This window comes from Pan paniscus, chromosome 23, assembly GCF_029289425.2.
Source record: "Pan paniscus chromosome 23, NHGRI_mPanPan1-v2.0_pri, whole genome shotgun sequence".
Lineage (NCBI taxonomy): Eukaryota > Metazoa > Chordata > Mammalia > Primates > Hominidae > Pan > Pan paniscus.
In genome coordinates this window covers 34,392,502-34,405,988 of record NC_085927.1, presented here as the reverse complement: position 1 = coordinate 34,405,988, position 13,487 = coordinate 34,392,502, and the positions used below count along the sequence as shown (strand labels likewise).

General features: G+C 50.3%; 1 protein-coding gene across 35 annotated transcripts in view; it reads right to left on the bottom strand.

Moving 5' to 3' along the window:
- GGT1 (gamma-glutamyltransferase 1) overlaps nucleotides 1-13,487 on the bottom strand; it is a 40,533-nt gene that overhangs the window by 12,510 nt on the left and 14,536 nt on the right. For 2 of the 35 annotated variants that reach the window (XM_055105978.2, XM_055105984.2), the window contains exons 1-7: nucleotides 13,203-13,306; nucleotides 8,383-8,452; nucleotides 6,375-6,443; nucleotides 5,877-6,050; nucleotides 5,163-5,333; nucleotides 1,573-1,703; nucleotides 1,353-1,439 (exon numbers count right to left, since the gene is read on the bottom strand). In XM_055105978.2, the coding sequence (XP_054961953.1) occupies nucleotides 1,353-1,439; nucleotides 1,573-1,703; nucleotides 5,163-5,326 (382 nt within the window). In that variant the 5' untranslated portion in view covers nucleotides 5,327-5,333; nucleotides 5,877-6,050; nucleotides 6,375-6,443; nucleotides 8,383-8,452; nucleotides 13,203-13,306. Of the gene's footprint in view, nucleotides 1-1,352; nucleotides 1,440-1,572; nucleotides 1,704-5,162; nucleotides 5,334-5,876; nucleotides 6,159-6,374; nucleotides 6,447-8,382; nucleotides 8,453-8,674; nucleotides 8,934-12,996; nucleotides 13,378-13,487 lie in introns of those variants that run through there. The other 33 variants (XM_055105980.2, XM_055105996.2, XM_055105986.2 and 30 more) reach the window with 33 other exon arrangements.

Sequence of the window (13,487 nt, the reverse complement as noted above, 5' to 3'; positions counted from 1 at the left end):
ACCTGAAGTCTAAGACTTGCTATGGTGAGTGTGTCCTGCCCCTCCATCCTCCAACTTTTTTTTTTTTTGAGACGGAGCTTCATTCTTGTTGCCCAGACTGGAGTGCAGTGGCATGATCTCGGCTCACTGCAATCTCCTCCTCCTGGGTTCAAGCGATTCTCCTGCCTTAGCCTCCTGAGAAGCTGGGATTACAGGCCTGTGCCACCACGCCTGACTAATTATTGTACTTTTAGTAGAGAAAGGGTTTCACTATGTTGGCCAGGCTGGTCTTGAACTCCTGACCTAGGTGATCCATCTGCCTCAGCCTCCCAAAGTGCTGGGATTACAGGCGTGAGCCTGTGAAAAAAAGGCCCAGCCTTTTTTTTTTTTGGCAGGGTCTCACTTTGTTGCCCAAGCTAGAGTGTAGTGGTATAATCATGGCTGACTGCAGCCTCAACCTCCTGGGCTCAAGTGATCCTCCCACCTTAGCCTCTCGAGTAGCTGGGACCATAAGCACACACCGCCACACCTAGCTAATTTTTTTTTCCATTTTTTGTAGAGATAGAGTCTTGCTATGTTGCCCAGGCAGGTCTCAAACTCCTGGGCTCATGCGCTCCTCCTGACTTGGCCTCCTAAAGTGCTAGGATTAGAGGTGTGAGTTGTTGAGACCCTCCCATCCTCCAACTTTTATCTCACAATCTATTATGCCTCCTTTGAGGACAGACAGTGGCTTCCTGGATGGACAGTGGCTTCCCTTCAGGTACCTGGGGAATTTGGGGGCCTCCTCTCCACTTAAGACCAGATTAGAAAAGAGGACTCCACCTCACATTCTAGAGCACCATCCCCACAAATGAACAAATGAGTGAATGGGATGCCTGTTGAAAAGGCACAGTATAGACAGCCTGGGTTCAATTTTAGCTTCACCACCTCCCAGCTGTGTGACCTCAACTGATTTGCATGACCTGTCTGAGCCTCAGCATCCCCACCCTGTAAAATGGGAATCCACACAGCATCCCCTAGCCCAAAGGAGCAGGGAGGGTTGTGAGAGGCTCGTGGGTGAAAAGCACAGAGCAGAGCGTGGGCCCCAGTGAGCCCTGGTCCATGAGGTCTGCTAGCATAATAATTATTCTCTCCATGTGCTGCACAGGGTGGCCCCGGAGGCCTTAGCAGAAATAACAGAAGCTCCCGGCCCTTTACCGTGGTGATGATGGTCCTGACCACTCATTGTGGGAGGGTGCTATGGGGACAGGAAGGGATGGGGGGTGCTAGAACTGCCCCTGAACCCTGACGGGAGCAGGCTCCTGTGGGCAAGGCCCCTTCCCGGTGGCTCAGCCAGCTCTGCACCCACGCCCCAAGTCTGCAGCATGGCTTACCCTTCTGGGACTGCTCCGAGCTGTTGAACATGCTGGCAAAGGCCAGCCTGGGGGCCACCTCGCGGGCGTTGATGACCTCAGCTTTTCCTAGAAGGAGAAGCAGGTAGGCAGGCCCACCCACCCAAACCCTTTATGCCACGTGAGCCTGGGGGCCACCCAGCTGTGCCTCGGTCCAACCCACACCCCCTGCCCCCTCCCTCTCCTCTCCCGAGGCACTCACGTGTGGTGCTGTTGTAGATGGTGAGGAAGAGGCCACCCCCGATGCCCATGCTGTGGGCATTCATGAGCCCCACACACAACAGGGCTGCAATGGCTGCATCCACCGCAGAGCCACCGTCCCGCAGTGCGTCCCTGCCATGTGGCACATAAAGGCATGAGAACCTGCAGGCTTCCACCCTGGCCCCGCATACACACCCTGCTGCCCACCTGCCCAAAGGAGGATGGAAGAGAAGTCCATTAGAGTTTTAGGGTTTTTGTTTTTAGTTTCTTTCTTTTTCTTTTTTTTTTTGAGATGGAGTCTTGCTCTACTGCCAGGCTGGAGTGCAGTGGCACGATCTCAGCTCACTGCAACCTCTGCCTCCCGGGTTCAAGCCATTCTCCTGCCTCAGCCTCCTGAGTAGCTGGGACTACAGGTGCATGCCACCACGCCCAGCTAATTTTTGTATTTTTAGTAGAGACGGGGTTTCACCATGTTGGCCAGGTTGGTCTCTATCTCTTGACCTCATGATCCGCCTGCCTTGGCGTCTTTTTTTTTTTTTTTTTTTTTTTTGAGACAAAGTCTCTCTTTGTTGCTCAGGCTGGAGTGCAGTGGTGTGATCTCAGATCACTGCAGCCTCAGTCTCCTGGGCTCAATTGACCCTCCCATCTCAGCCTCCCAAGTAGCTGGGACTACAGCTACTGGGCACATGCCACCATGCCCAGCCAATTTTGTTTGTGTATTTTGTAGAGATGGGGTTTCATCATGTTGCCCAGGCTAGTCAAGAACTCCTGTGCTCAAGTGATCCACCCACCTTGGCCTCCCAAAGTGCTGGTATTACAGGCATGAGCCACTGTGCCCAGCCTTTGTTTTATGAGACAGGGTCTCACTTTGTCACCCAGGATGAAGTGCAGTGGCACAGTCTTGGCTCAATGCAGCTTTGACCTCCTGGGCTCAAGCAATCCTCCCACTTCAGTCTGCTGAGTAGCTGGGACTACAGGTAAGAACCACCACACCTGGCAATTTTTTGTCTTTTTTGTAGAGATAGGGTCTTTCTATGTTGCCCAAGCTGGTCTCGAACTCATGGTCTAAAGCAATCCTATCGCCTCAACCTCCCAAAGTGCTAGGATTACAGTTTCCTCTTTTTCTTTTCTTTTCTTTTCTTTTTTTTTTTTTCTGAGACGGAGTTTCACTAAGTTGCCCAGGCTGGAGTGCAGTGGCATGATCTTAGCTCACTGCAACCTCTGCCTCCTGGGTTCAAGCGATTCTCCTGCCTCAGCCTCCTGAGTAGCTGGGATTACAGGCGCACACCACCATGCCCGGCTAACTTTTTATATTTTTAGTAGGGACAGAGTGCACCATGTTGGCCAGGCTGGTCTCGAACTCCTGACCTCGGGTGGTCTGCCCGCCTCAACCTCCCAAAGTGCTGGGATTACAGGTGTGGACCACCTTGCCCAGACAGTTTCCTCTTTATCAAGCAAACAAATGTACATGACTTTTATAATTGGGACAAAAAGGGAAATTGCTATACTTTATTAATAACATTTTTTTTTCCTGGCTGGAGATGGTGGCTTACAGGTCCTGTAATCTCAGCACTTTGGGAGGCCAAGGTGGAGGATCACTTGAGGCCAGGAGTTCAAGACCAGCCTGGGCAATAGAGTGAGACCATCTCTAGAAAACAGTCTTTTTTAATTAGTCAGGTGTGATGCACGCCTGTAGTCCTAGCTACTCAGGGGGCTGAGGTGGGCGGATCGCTTAAGCCCAAGAGTTCAAGGCTGCAGTGAGCTATGATCATGCCACTGCACTCCAGCCTGGGTGACAGAACAAGACCCTGTCTCAAAATATGAAAAACATAATTATTTTTTCTGTTTAAGTCTTTAGGAGGGAACTGATCTTTGTATATAACATGAGATAAGAGTCTAAAATAGAATAAAACAGTAGAAGCCAGGCACCATGGCTCACACCTGTAATCCCAGCACTTTAGGAAGCTGAGGCGGGAGGATCACTTAAACCCAAGAGTTTGAGGCTGCAGTGGGCTATGATCGCTCCCCTATACTCCAGCCTGGGTGACAGAGTAAGACTCCACCTTAAAAAAAGAATAAGCCTGGCCGGGCATGGTGGCTCATGCCTGTAATCCCAGCACTTTGGGAGGTCAAGGCAGGCGGATCACCTGAGGTCAGGAGTTTGAGACCAGCCAGACCATTATGGTGAAACCCTGTCTCTACTAAAAATACAAAAATTAGCTGGGCGTGGTGGTGGGTGCCTGTAATCTCAGCTACTCAGGAGGCTGAGGCAGGAGAATCACCTGAATCCAGGAGGCGGAGGTTGCAGAGAGCCGAGATTGCGCCACTGCACTCCAGCCTGGGCGACAGCGTGAGACTCTGTCTCAAAAAAAACAAAACAAAACAAAACAACAACAAAAAAAGAATAAGCCCTTCATGTCCCTGTTTGGGCAACAGCGTTCCTTGGGGGGAGGGGGGAGGGATGGCATTGGGAGATATACCTAATGCTAAATGACGAGTTGGTGGGTGCAGCACACCAACATGGCACATGTGTACATATGTAACAAACCTGCACATTGTGCACATGTACCCTAAAACTTAAAGTATAATAATAATAAAATAAAATAAAAAAAAGAAAGAAAGAAATTGTCACCTAACCAAAAAAAAAAAAAAAAGAATAAGCCGGGTGTGGTGGCTCACACCTGTAATCCCAACACTTTGGGAGGCCCAGGTGGGTGGATTACCTGAGGTCAGGAGTTTGAGACCAGCCTGACCAACATGGTGAAACCCCATCTCTACTAAAAACACCATAATTAGGCCAGGCGCAGTGGCTCACACCTGTAATCCCAGCACTTTGAGAGGCAGAGGTGGGAGGATCACAAGGTCAGGAGTTCAAGACCAGCCTGGCCAACATAGCAAAACCCTGTCTCTACTAAAAATACAAAAATTAGCTGGGCATGGTGGCACATGCCTGTAGTCTCAGCTACTGTGGAGGCTGAGGCAGGAGAATCACTTGAACCTGGGAGGTGGAGGTTGCAGTAAGCCAAGATTGCACCACTGCCCTCCAGCCTGGGTAACAGAGCGATACTCTGTCTCGGAAACACACACATACACACACACACACACAAATTTGTTGGGCGTGGTGGCGCACGCCTGTAATCCCAGCTACTTGGGAGGCTTAGGCATGAGAATCACTTGAACTTGGGAGGCGGAGGTTGCAGTTAACTGAGATTGCACCACTGCACTCCAGCCTGGCAACAGAGCAAAACTCCATCTCTAAATAAATAGATAGATAGATAGTAGATAGATAGATAGATAGATAGATAGATAGATAGATAGATAGAAAGAAATAAGTAAAAATAACAACCAAACAACAAAACAGTGGAGTTTATCCAAAGAAACAGAGACTCTTAGAACTGAGAAAAGGGGCCCTGTTTGGCTCTAGGAGACCCACACCCTGCTCTCGGAGTCACCGTCCCCTTCCCAAAGGCTACTGAGAGAGTCCAAGCAAAGCTTACATGTGGGGAAACTGAGTCTCAGAGGGGTGAAGGTATTGCTCAGGTCCACTTGCCCAGTTTTCAGGGCCCATGTCCCATGCCCTGCCCTGCTCACCTCCCAATCTCCGAGCACTGCTTGGCATCCGCGGCCACGGCAGCCCTGGTGTACACATGGTTGTCAGGTTCCTTGGAGGCTGAGGGCAGCCAGAGACAGAGGCCGACAATGACCAGCACCAGGACCACAGCCAGCAGGCCCAGCACCACTAACTTCTTCTTCATGGCTCTGCTGCACCCACGGGGTAAGGAGCAGGGTCAGGCCCAGCCTCAGACATTCCCTGGCCCCTCCCCAACAGGGCACAGTCTAAAGTCAGGCCTCAGAAACACAAGGCCTGTGTCTCCTTCCCGCTTCCCAAAATACGTGCAGGCGGTCCAGCCCCCAGACCTTTGCGCAGGCCATGCCCTCTGCCAGAAGCTCTGGGCCTCATCTCTGCCCTCCCAAATCCTCCCTGCTTATCTTCAGAGCCCATCCTGGTAAGAACCCCATCTCCAGCAGCGGCCCTTCCTGGGAGCCCCCAGATTTCCACACCCCTCTTTCTGCAGGGCCTTGCCTACCTCCTCACAGTGGCTGAGCCTCCACTGCTTAGGGAGAAGCTCCAGTAGGGATGGGCCTGGCCTGGTTTCTCCTGTGTCCCCCACCTCAGCCTAGAGTCTGGCACTGTCCAGAAGTCCTCTGAAGACCCTCCACCCCACCTGGAGCATGGGGTTTAGCTTCCATAATGCCCACAATCAGAGTGCCCCACAGATTCACTGCCACGGGGCCAGGACTTACCGTCTAGCAGCAGACAGGGGCCCCAAGCCTTGCCTGGGGTGTTGGCCACAAAAGACAGGAGGATTTGGTGGAAATAGCTGAGGAAATAACCGGGGTCTCCCTCACACTCTGCTGAAGCCTGTAGCCACAGAATCTTCTTCAGAGACTCTCTGATCAGGCAGCCTTCTCGTTCTCCTGAAGGTCAAGGGAGGTTACCTGAAGCACGCGCAGCCCAGACCTTTCTGGGGGACTCCGTGTTACCTCCCTCTGCCTCTAGCTGGTTTCTCTGTCTCCAGTTGAACTCTGGAGGCAAAGAGGCTGTCAGTAACACATTTGTTTCCATGAATTCTCTCAGCATGTCTCCCAGGCACAGCTCAAAGAGGGTTTTGCACGGAGCAGGGCAGGTAGGGGACAGGGCATTCCTGCACAAGCCCAGGATGTGCATGTGGTCAGCATGGCAAAGGGGGCTCAGGGGGCACCGCCAGCCTGCCCTGCTCTGATGCTGGACTTGCCACTCACCTGCTGTGGGGCCTCAGGCAAATCACTGAACTGTCCAGCCTGGATGACGGCAGCACCTCACTTGCCTTGCTGCTGGGAGTGTTGTGAATAGAGTAGGTTAGACTGTGGGCAGGGCTTGGTGAATGGTAGCTGTGATTATCATCATGGCTGCACTGGGGACACCCCCAGGAGCCCTGAGTGGCACAGGTCTCTTGCTCACTGTATGTCCCCTGTGGACTCCCTTCCAGGCTGTGCAGTGAGTGGCAGCAGTGACCCTTGGGAAGTCTCATGGCTATGGCAGCAGGTGACAGGTGTGACAACAGGGAAGAGGGATGTGGTGACAGAGGTTGGGGTTCCCTTCTCCCACAGTCAGTTTCCCACAAAGGGCGGTGTCTGCCAGCAAGCCCTTCCAATGAGCCCCAAGCTGGATTTCCCTCCACTCCACCCTGTCCCAGTGCAGAGCGTCTGACCTCAGAGGCAGACACACTGTCCCAGAAGTGGTCTACGAATGGAGTCCCTGTGCCCTCCCCACACACAGGGAACATCCAAATGCCATCGTGGAAGGGTGGCCACCTCCCCAGGCTTGGTGGGCCTGGAGCCGATAGTGTGATACATTTGACCCCCTCCCAGCCCTGGATGCAGACACCAAGAGCAGAGAGACCTGGCAGTAGTCATGCAGCAGCGCACCACCCCACATCCCCAGCACAATCCAAAGCAGCCCCTCATCCCCACCGTGACCACCACAGCCTGAATCCAGGCGCCACCTGTTTCTGACCTGAACTCCCTCACAGCCCCTGCCTGCACTCCCTCCCTCCAACATCGCCTGCCCTTCAGTCTTCCAGAAAGCAGCTAGAGGGCTCTGTCTGTCCAACGCAGAACAGGCCCTGCCTCCTCCCTGCCCCGTTGGACAGCTCACACCCTTCACCAGGCCTGACAGCGCTCTTGCCACTCCAACACCCTGGGTCCCAGCCGGGAGTCCAGGTCAGGGTTAAGGGTTCCTGATAGAGACACCGATTCCTGGAGGTCCAAAGAGCCTCAGGAGCTGGGCCAGCAATATGCAGCATCTATTATGGACACAGAACATTCCCATCACATGGCCGGGTGCAGTGACTCACGCCTATAATCCCAGCACTTTGGGAGGCAGAGGCAGGTGGATCACCTGAGGTGAAGAGTTTGAGAACAGCCTGGCCAACATGGTGAAACCCCCATCTCCACTAAAAATACAAAAAATTAGCCAGGCATGGTGGCAGGTGCCTGTAATCCCAGCTACTCAGGAGCTGAGGCAGGAGAATTGCTTGAACCCGGGAGGTGGAGGTTGCAGTGAGGCAAGATTGCACCACTGCACTCCAGCCTGGGCAACAAGAGTGAAACTCCGTCTCAAAAAAAATGCAAAAAACAAAAACAAAAGGACATTTCCACCACAAGTCATGGGGGAGGGGCCTGGCCTGGTCAGTGACCCCATCCTAGCATGACAGCCCCCTGCACCAAGGAAGCTACCCAGTCCCGTCCACTGGGCCGGGTCATGCTGAGTGCCCTGGAGGGCATGGCCTCATCTCTCCCAGGCTCAGGGTCATGAGCTGAGCCCCCGGTCAGGGTCCTGGGGTGGTCCAACCATGACCCAGCCTCGCCTGTCTGTTAATCTGTCTACCCAAAGGCCCAAGTAGGCTGCTGGAGGAGCAGGTGGCACCCAGCCAGGCTCAGACTGCTGGGAAGAACAGGGAGGGGAGTAGGCAGTGCTGCGCCCTGTCCCTTCCTCCCAGGGCAGGTCAGCAAGGGAGGGTGGGCCCAGCCTCCCACAGGCAGATGTCCCCGGCTCGGAGGAAGACACCCTGCTGAGGTCCTGGGCTTCCATTTCCCATCCCTCCACCCTAAAAACTCACTGAAAGAATGTCCAAGCCCAGAGGCCTGGTTCTCACCCAAACAGCGTGAGAGCTGCACACACTAGGGGAAACTGAGGCTAGAAAGTAGGTCAGCTGCCATGGTTGGCCTCAAACCCAGACCCCCTTCCTTGGGACCCTGATGGGCTTACCTGAGGCCTGGGGACAGTAGGGGCCCAGGAGAGCACCTCTTCCTCAGAAGACAGTTCTGGGCTGCACCCGCTGGGGAGGAAGAGACAGACTTGTCTGCCTGGGAAAGTTCCAGCCACAGAACTGGCTGGGCCCCCCCCCCACTCTCCAGAGTGGCTCAGAGCCACGCCTGTGGCCCCCTGCAGCACTCCTCAGGGGGCTTCCGAATTGGGACTGGGATCTGGGGGTGGCCACCTCCGAGGAGGAGCAGAGGCAGGGAAGGAGCAGGAGCGGCCAGAGGACCCATGAGCTTACCTAGTCCAAGAGACCAGCCAGGGGGTGCCCAGCAGCCCCGGCGGACAGTGGGAGGCATCTGCACAGGGTGCAGGACAGGCAGGCCTCTCACAGAGGTCCAGCCTGGCTGGGAGGATGGGGAAGCTGACGTCACAGCAGCAAGGAGGCGCACAGTGACTTGGCATGGTGACTCGGCCTGTCACCATGTGACTAAAGTTCACGCAGCCCTGGGAGGGCCCTGGATGGCAGGTGCTATGAGCCGGGGAAAGGGTTTCCTTCCTTTCAGACTCAGTTCCCTCCAAAGGGCGCTGTCTGCCCACGAGCCCCTCCAGTGAGCCCCAGGCTGGTTCCCTCTCTGGCTCTCCCTGTCCCTGTTCAGAACATCTGAACGCACAGCCAGTGTCGCAGAGATGGCTCTGGAGGCGGTGGATAGTGGCGCCCCTGGCACTAGACCAGAACCCAGCCTAAGGGGCCTCACCACACGCTGCTGTCAATGCTAAAGGTGTGTTCCGGGAACATGGCCTGGGGCCCTGAGTGCAGACTGGTTCTGCTGCCCATCCAGAAACATCAGCACCCCAGGCCCAAGGAACCACCCGAACAGCCCAGAAAGGCAGGGCCCAGAGAGGGCCTGAGCTGGCCCAAGCTCGCACAGCCCAGCAGTGCAGGCTTGGCCACCTGGTAACTGCCCCAAGTTACTGCATGTTTCTGACCAGCCCACCAAGAAGTCTGAGCCAGGAACAGCTGCGGACCCAGCCCAGGGGACTTTGGACACTTCTGCCCATTCCCCTGTGGCCCTCATCTGCCAAGGATATGGGCCAGAGGCTCCCTGAGTCATGGCTCCCTCCCCTGCTCCTGGGCCTGCTGTGTCTACGGTGCCGGAGAGCCCCTGCAGCCTCCACCTGAGGTCTATTCCGTGCCCATAACACCTACCCCACAATCATCCTTCCAGGCTGCCCCAGCTGACAGAAGGGGACATGAAGGCTGACCCAATATTGCTGCCTGCCTGGGTCACATAGGCCTGTCCTGTCATCCACTGCTCTCAAATGGGCTCTGGACAGAACCCACCAGACACACAACTGTGAGATCCTCAATAGCCCTAGGGTGGAGGTGCTGTGACCAAGCCCTTACCCTGGCTATTCCTCCCCCTGAAGATCAGGGTGACTGGGAAGATGACAGGGCAGGAACCAAGGCCCCATGACCTGTCCCTGAAGGCTAGACAGCCAACAGGAACATCAGGGGATTTGGCCCTGCTAAGTGGCTGCATTCCATGGCAGTCAGCCAGGAGGGGTCTAAAGTGGAGAGCCACAGGGCTCTGTCCCCTGCCCCGGCCTGCTCAGCAGTTTCCTCTCTGCCTGAGAGCATATAAGACATGCATGTTCTCACTCATAGGTTGGAACTGAACAATGAGAACACTTGGACACAGGAAGGGGAACATCACACACTGGGGCCTGTTGTGGGGTGAGGGGAGCGGGGAGGGATAGCATTAGGAGATATACCTAATGTAAATGACAAGTTAATGGGTGCAGCACACCAACATGGCACATGTATACATATGTAACAAACCTGTACGTTGTGCACATGTACCCTAGAACTTAAAGTATAATTTTATATATATAATACTATATATAATATATTTATATATTATATAAATTATATAAACATAATATATTATATATAATATATTATATAAATATAATAAATAATATATTATATAAATATAATAAATAATATATTATATAAATATAATAAATAATATATTATATAAATATAATAAATAATATATTATATAAATATAATAAATAATATATTATATAAATATAATAAATAATATATTATATAAATATAATAAATAATATATGTAATATATTATATATAATATTATGTATTATGTATTATATATATAATATATAATACATATATTATATAATATATATTATATAATACATATATTATATAATATATATTATATAATACATATATTATATAATATATATTATATAATACATATATTATATAATATATATTATATAATACATATATTATATAATATATATTATATAATACATATTATATAATATTATATAATATATACTACATATTATATAATATTATATATTATATAATATATAATACATATTATATAATATTATATAATATATAATACATATTATATAATACATATTATATAATATTATATAATATATAATACATATTATATAATATTATATAATATATAATACATATTATATAATATTATATAATATATAATACATATTATATAATATTATATAATATATAATATAGAATACATATTATATAATATTATATAATATATAATATAGAATACATATTATATAATATTATATAATATATAATATAGAATACATATTATATAATATTATATAATATATAATATATAATACATATTATATAATATTATATAATATATAATATATAATACATATTATATAATAATATATAATACTATATAATATTATATAATATATAATACTATATATTATATAATATATAATACTATATATTATATAATATATAATACATATTATATAATATTATATAATATATAATACATAATATAATATAATATTATATAATACATATTATATAATATTATATATAATACATATTATATAATATTATATAATATATAATACTATATAATATATAATATATAATATTATATAATATATAATACATATTATATAATATATAATATATTACATATAATATATAATATATATTACATGTATATTTTACATATAATATATATTACATATAATATATAATATATTACATATTGTATATATTTTATATATATATATATATGACATACAGGATTCACAGCAGCAGGTGGGCAGAAAGAAAGTCTGAGTGGGCAAAGGATGGCCCAGATCCCTGCAGCTGACCCCAAAGGGAAAACCCTGGGCTGGGGAAAGTAGGGAGACAGAGCTGCCTTCAATGGGGCACAGCTGAAGCCTGGCAGCAGCTGAGGATTCCAGAGAGGGGAGACAGGAGGGGAGGCACTTTATCAAAGGACATGTTAATAGAGGTAGGGCCTACAGAATGAAGGAGGCTTTCCCTCACATGCTGAGTGTGTCACATTCTGTCCCAGTCAGCCCTCTACCCCCTGAATGCAGAGAGGGCACCTAGGGGGAAGTGGGTCTGGGGAAGCCATGTCACCTGAGGAAGGACTGCAGGGGCTGGCCTAGAAGTCTTCTCCAGACCCCACGGCTCTTGTCCTGGGCACATAAGGTAGTGAGTTTCCTGTCCCGAGAAATGTGCAAGCCTCACTCACCCAGAGACACAGACTCTGGTGTCAGTACCACCCACTTCCAACACACGTGCAAGCACGTGCGCACACACACAACTGAGCCTCATCTAGGCTGAGCAGAGCAGCTTCCCAGGATGCAGCAGAGAGAGGAGTATGAGGAAGAGGTAGACACGGCAGCCAGTCTGAAGTTTCCTGGTTAATCCTTCAACCCAGCTTGATGGCTTTGTCACCACAACCCCAGAGCCACAAGGGTGAAACCAGAGCACAGCCCCAACCCCATTCACAGGCAGGAAACTGAAGCTTAGACAAAAGGGATTTACCGAGGTCAGCTGGCCCCAGGAAGTCTGCAGACCTGCGGGTAAGCCCAGGACCCACCCACCCCTTACCCTGCCAGCCCCCAGCCTGGAGTCGCTATCCCTGGATATGAGAATGCACAGATCTCTGGCGTCTTCCCCAGGACTGCCTACACCCCTGGACTGGATGCTTACTACCCAGACGTGGAGTTGGAATCTGTCTCTCTCAGTTTCCACCCTTGTGGCACAGAGCTGAGAATCAGAAAAAACACCCCTTCAGTAAGATTTAATAACCACTACCTGCTGGAAACCTGTCGAAAGAACTATATATATCCCTATATATATAGCTGAGAGGTGGCAGGCGCCCCCTGGAGTTGGGCAATGACCCCTCGCACAACCGGCCCTGCCCCACCCCAATCCACAGCCACAAACAGAACCCAGGAGCGAGGCAAGCATGGCCCAAGGACACAGGGTCCCCCAACCCCATCACAGCTCTGGCTCTACTCCAGAGCTGACCCCCCACCCCCACTCAGGGCTGCCAGATCCTCCAGGGCCTGTCTGTTCATGCTGCACTCTTTCCTCTTAATTCCAAGAAGCCACGGCTCTCTCAAGAGCTTCTTCGCACAAGTCAGGTGACTCCCCCCAGCCCTCCTTCACCCACCCGCATACCTCACTCAAACTCACATAAACTCATCAGCCAAGAAACAGAGGCCCCCAGCCCAGACCCAGTCGGATAAAGAACCCAGGGCTCTGCCCACCTGTGGGATCCTTCTGCAGGATGCGCCCACACAAGTCTTGCCCCCTTCACCCCGAAGTGCAACTCACTCCCACTGCACAGGTGCATAAACCGAGGCTCGGAGAGGAAGAGGAACTCCTCTAGAGCGCAGCAAGCATATGGCAGAGCTGAGAATGGGACTCAGGCCTCCAGACACTCATGGGAGTGCCCTGACCTGAGCTTCCCCACCTATGATGTCCACCAGCTCAGAGAGGGTGAGCGGCGCCTCTGGGTCACACAGCACTGGGGCACAGCCAACTGCTCTCACTTCTGGGCTCACCCGACGCCCGGTCTGGTCATCCAGCAGCACACCAAAACCAAGCTAAGATTCCCTGCTGTGACCCAGCTCCTCCTTCCCTCCCCCAGTGGCCTGGGGGCGGGGCGGGGGGGAGGGGAGGCTTTAAAGGCACAGGAACTGCTGCAGGTGGGATGTGGGCTGGCTCCTGGTCCCATCCCTGGGGCTGTGATCTGGGA